Source organism: Triticum aestivum, chromosome 2B, assembly GCF_018294505.1.
Source record: "Triticum aestivum cultivar Chinese Spring chromosome 2B, IWGSC CS RefSeq v2.1, whole genome shotgun sequence".
NCBI classification, from domain to species: Eukaryota; Viridiplantae; Streptophyta; class Magnoliopsida; order Poales; family Poaceae; genus Triticum; species Triticum aestivum.
The window spans coordinates 368,637,922-368,643,848 of NC_057798.1; the positions used below are offsets into that span (position 1 = coordinate 368,637,922).

Consider the following 5,927-nt stretch of genomic DNA (forward strand, 5'->3'; position numbering starts at 1 on the left):
CGGCCGCTGCCTACCGTCGACGCGACGACTACGATGGGATGGGCGGCACTCTGCCACACAACTCCGCGCCGGTCAGATCCGAGATGCCCCAACCTTCTCTCCACCGTCCCCGCCACGGATCCAATGAGTCCATCATCACCACCACCCCTCGTCCCTCCCCTGCGAAATCAACGCCGGGACGTCCAGCAGGGCGACAAGGGTGCCCGGGTCAACGCCCTCCTGCCCTCCTCTGACGTCCTCCTGCAAAGTCATCCACCCGTTGCACCCATCATCCACTGTGTAGCCGGAGTTTGGCGTAGCCCACATCTACAGCGGGGGCAGCTCGCGGCCCGCTTGGGTGCAGTTTCGGTAGCTGTTATTTGCAAGTATATTTCCCTGATCTCACATTTTTTTGTCTGGACCCATTTTCATCTACGTGCAGTTCGCTTCGTAGGCGTCCGCTATTCACTTCTTTTGGAAAAAACAAAAAAAGCTCTTTAAGGGTGGCCATGCTGCCATTTGCAGTTCACTGGAGGGGAAGAAAAGGTGCTCTCGTCAGGGGGAGTCGATGCCGTGACCTTGCAGTACACAGCGAGCCACGCTGTAATCACGTTGCTCGCGTGTACCATGAAGTCCACTGTTTGCTCTCGTTTGTGACAAATTTTTGGTGGTTAAATTCTGTTTATGAAAAACACAGAGGAGTACACTTTCTTTTTGGATGTGCTTCGCTTGTACTGTGCGTTGGTTAACTTCCATTTTTTTAAAAATTTTGCACTTGCCATGTTCAGTTTCAGAGAAGTTCTAAACTGTTGTAGATTTGGAATGGGCATATGTCGTGCAGTTTGTGATCCAGGGTGGTGCAGATGATATGCAGATCGACACCATGGTCAAAGAAGTGCGCGGCGTGGTGCAGTACGCAACGCCCATATTCCACTTATTTTTCTTGAACTGGCTAGTGTTGATTTTGTGTATATGTATGTGTATGTGGTTGTGTAAAACAACGGTGGGATGTATTGTGTAAATGAGCATCATCAGCGGCCATAGGATAGTGGTGCAAAACAAAATTGTGAGTGTAGTTTGGTTACATCAACACCTACAGTGTGTTTGGTCGTCGGATGTGGTTTACTTTTAAAAGTGATGCTGTTCACTTGTGCTCAACATGAAAGTGCGTTTTTTTATAAACGAAACAAAAAGATAGCAATGAGGTTCACTTCGCCATATGTCGCGGTTCATTTGCCCTCATCTCTACGGTCCACTCGTTCATAAAAAATGTTGAAAAAAAAGACAACAAAAACTCACAAAAAACTCGTTTGATAAAGTTTACGTCTGACGAAAGAATTCATGAAGTTCACTTGACTATCTGATACAGTGCGGTTTTCAGTCTAAAAGCAATGCGGTTTTCTTCCTCGTCTTCAAAAATTTATGTCCCACAAAAATGAAATCATGCAGTCCGCCAGCTCGTCTGATGCAGTGCGGTTTTCAGTCTAAAAGCAGTGCGGTTTTCTTCCTCGTCTTCAAAAATTTACGTCCCACAAAAAAGAAACCATGCAGTTCTCTTACCCGTCTGATGCAGTGCGGTTTTTTGTCTGAAGCAGTGCGGTTTTCAGTCGGATGAAGTACCCACGTCGATTTGGGTGTCGCGAAAAACAGAGTGTCCGCATTTCGGTAAATTCGAAATTCCTCTTAAACCGTAAACAATTAGAGAGAGTGTTCTACATGAAAAAGTTGAGTATCGTCGATATCTTTCCAAGGGCGTATCGTTTGAATCATTCTGACCAGCTGTTTGCAAAAATTTCGCCAAAAACGGCCGCTGCCACTCGTCGTCCGCCGCGCGATTTTCAGAATTAACTTAAAACTGTAAGGAATTTCTAAAATATTTCAACATATGAAAGTTGCGCCTCGTTCATAGCTTTCCAACGGCGTATCACACGCCTCGTTTCGACAAACGGTTCAAAAACTGAGCGAAAACAGTACCAAAAATTTCAAAAAAATTGAAAAACAGAATTCCGCGATTTAGTAAATTTGAAACTGCTCTTAAACCGTAATGAATTAGAGAAAGATTTATATATGCAAAAGCTGTGCCTCAATGATATCTATCCAACGGCGTATCATTTGCTTCGTTCCGACAAGCGGTTTAGCAAAAATTGCGAAAAAACGTTCGCTGCCACTCGTCACCCGCCGCACTATTTTGAAAACTGCTCTTAAACCGTGTGGAATCTCGAAAAATGTTCAACATGTCGAAGTTGCGCCTAATCCATAGCTTTTCAATGGTATATTACACGCCTCATTCTGATAAACGGTTAAAAAATTAGAGCGAAAACAGTACCGAAAAAATAACGCGTGCAGTTTTTCCGACGAGAAGTTCACTAGTCTCTATTGCAGTGCTCGTCGTCAAAATGATGCAGTGCGCTTCTGTTGAGCGTGCAGTGCCGAAGTGGTGTGCAGAATAGTTATTCTGCTAATATTAGCAAAATAGACCGTCTGTATATATATATATATATATATATATATAATATATATATATATATATATGGACACAATCATATTTTCAGGCAAAAAGTATAAATATAACCTTATAATCAAAATAAACATTGTTTTTATTTTACAATGATTCGACTCATCACTCAAACATGACATTCTTCGATCACTATGCCTCTATCAGGCGGGCATCCTCTGTGACCTGCGCCAAGTAGTGCTCGGCCGGATATTGGCCCCCCACCGGATCCTGGGACGCTATAATGGCGGCATCCATATCCGTCCAATACGCTTTAACGCGGGCAAGAGCCATCCGTGCACCTTCTATGCACGCCGACCTTCTCATGGCATCGATCCGGGGCACGACCCCAAGGAATTGTTGCACCAAGCCAAAGTAACTGTCCACCTTAGGCCCCTTCGGCCAAAGATGGTCTATTACAGACCGCATTGCAAGTCCGGACAGCCGGTGAAGCTCCGCTACAGCAGCCATCTTGTCACTTAACGGCAGCAGGCGAGTGGAAGCATTGAATTGCGACCAGAAAAGCTTCTCCACTTCCTTATCACCTTGACCTTTGAAGAACTCGGCAGCGTCAGCCGCACTCTTCGTCAAATCCGCATATGCGTCCGCAGGACTCTAGCGTCCATCCAAGGGAGCGTACTTCGGATTGAAAAACTTCGTTCACAGCAAATAGGAGCTCCCAACCGCGATTTTACCGGCCTGTTGAAGCTCCTCCCGCGCACCCCTGAGCTCGGTCCGTATTTCCTTGGTGGCATTAAGTGCCTTGTTCAGGTCGGCCGAACTATCCTCATGCTCCTTTTTAAGGAGCTTGTACCGGTCAGCGGCATTTTTTAACTCGATAGCCATTTCGGCTATCTTTTCCTCGCTTCAGCGATGAGCAGCCTGTTCGGCCCTCAATTCCTCGGTCGCCTTTAGGGCAGCCGCATTGCTCACTCGAGCTTGTTCCTTGGCTAGAGCAAGTTCCGCCCTCTGCCTCCACGACAGCAACACCATCTGCAGTCCAAACATATTACATTAATATATGCCACCTTAATATTTTTCTATACAAGGGAAGGCAGGGCACATACCTTGTGATTGGTCCAGCCGCTCATTCACCAGTGTGATATCGGCATCAATCAATCCAATTTGCCTCTCTAGTTCGGCAACTTCAACGGACTGGTCACCGGACGGACCCACAGTTACCTGCACGTATTTACAAATCAGTCATTGGTTTATGATCCCCTGTTTGCCACCTAGGGCGGGCAACCACAGTCTCAGGGGCTACTATCCATATGGAGCACACCTAGTGCGTGCCTCTCAGCCATAAAATGGTGTATTCTTCACTACGTACCTCAAAGCCTCTGAGCAGGCTTGTAAATGCTTCATTCAAACCGCTTGTAGAGGATGAAACCTTCTTGAGCACCGCGCTCATTAACGAGCGGTGCTCCTCCGAGAGCGCATCTCGCTCTAGTAAGCCCGTCAGTACATCTAGCTGGACATCAAACTGTGTTGGACCCTTCCCATCGCCCCTTGTGGCAGCCAAACGCTCCGAGTTTAGGGCGGCTGACGCATTGGCTTCCGGCTTCGGTAGATCCGGACTCCTCCGTGACGACACCTCGGTGTCGCCCGCTTCATGAGCCGGAGAGGTGGGTGGGGTCTCGCTCTCCATCATCTCCGAAGGAAGATCCCCCAAAGACAAACTTTGTCTGGAAGAGCTGCTGGCCGGACTGCAAAATATGAAACCTGGTTTTTGACCTAGGAGAAATACAGTACCTTCGAATTAACGATTGACTTACATCTCGTTGGAGGGCTGGCCCATTGGCGGGCATAACACGGAGAGGACGCCCGTCGCGGCATAGCCCCTCGGTGATACTTTCTTCCCTTGCTTGGGCATCTCCATCTCCAAGTCTTCGGAGGCGACCCTCTTCTTTCCGCGTGGAGAGGAGGCCTTAGCCTCCCCATCCCAATTATCCTCCTTGGGGGAGGTAACAATTCCCCCGGTTAGGATGCGTAGCATGTGGAGTTCAATTTCTTCGTTCTTCCCCTTGTCTTTCCCCGAGGGCATTCTGCTAAGTACCCGGTCGAGCATCTTGGCCATGATAGGACCAGACGAGCCTTCGGGAAGTGGTGCCGGACACCTGATTCTCTCCGCCTTGCTGAGCCATTCCTGGCCACGGATGATTTTCAGAATAAACAATTATGAACAATTCAAAACAAGGTGTCTGGTATCAAGGCTACTTACTTGGGTATCTAGGCGATTGTAGCTTAGGCCCTCATCCTCAGTGGTGTCCGGAAACTCTACTTCTTGTCCAAAGAATGATTTGCACATCTCTTCGAGCTTCAAGCCGAAGAAGTGCTTGATAGTCCGTGGACCCTCCGGATTGAACTCCCACATCCGGAGAGGCCAGCGTTGGCACGGCAACATCCATCGGATTAACATCACTTGCATTATGCTGACGAGGTTAATGTCCCTCTCAAGAAGCTCCCGGATGCGATTCTGCAGTACTGGTACATCACCAGCGGGCCCCCAATTCCGTCCTACGTCTGTCCAAGATGCCAACTATGACGCAGGGCCCGAGCGGAACTCGGGGGCAGCCACCCACTTTGTGCCTTTGGGAGTCGTGACATAAAACCACCTCCGTTGCCATACATCAGATACTTCTGGGAAAGAACCCTCTAGCCATGGGGCATCAGCATTCCTGCTTATTACTGCACCTCCGCACTCCACATGTCGCCCCTCGATCATCTTCGGCGTCACATTGAAGGTCTTGAGCCATAAGCCGAAGTGTGGGGTGACGTGGAGAAAAGCCTCGCACACAATAATGAACGACGAGATATGGAGGATAGCGTTTGGAGCCAGATCATGAAAATCCAACCCATAATAGAACATGAGCCCCCTCACAAAGGGATCGAGGGTGAAGCCCAGGCCCTGGAGGAAGTGCGGGACAAAAACAACACACTCATTAGGCTCTGGTGTGGGGATGACCTGCTCCTGTGTTGGATGTCGACGGTCAGGTATCCGACCTCCCTAAGCTTCACAATGTCGTCCTCTTGAATCGAGGAGGCCACCCACCGGCCTTGAGGGACGGATCCGGACATACTGGTTGATCTGGGGTGTTGAAGCTTGGGTTTCGGGTGTTAGAACTCGAGGTGCAAGAAGGCGCGAGGAAGTTGGAAAAGAGGCATAGGCCTCGACCCCTTTATAAAGAGGGTGAATATCAAGAGTCCTTGGTGTGACCGTTTGAGGCTTATCTCAAAACACATGGAGTTATACCAACGGCCGTCGTGGGGTCACGCACGCCTATATTAATGGAAAATCCCGTAATAAGAAGAACAAGATCTCTGCCTCGACGGGACATGCCAATAAAACCGCCTCGTAACACGAGTCGAGGTGGGGTAAGAAACGCCAGTTCACGTTGGACCAGGCCACGATGCAAGGGCACGACATACGAAGGTTACCAGCGGATCAGATTTA

At 48.7% G+C, this 5,927-nt stretch overlaps 1 protein-coding gene across 1 annotated transcript; it reads left to right on the top strand.

The window, feature by feature from the left end:
• LOC123041239 (formin-like protein 20) lies at positions 1 to 1,137 on the top strand (the record flags this gene model as incomplete). The annotated part of the gene is given in 1 exon segment (XM_044463897.1): positions 1 to 1,137. A coding segment is annotated over 1 exon segment (233 nt), but the record flags the coding sequence as incomplete, so codon positions are not given.
• Between the last annotated feature and the right edge of the window lie 4,790 nt (positions 1,138 to 5,927).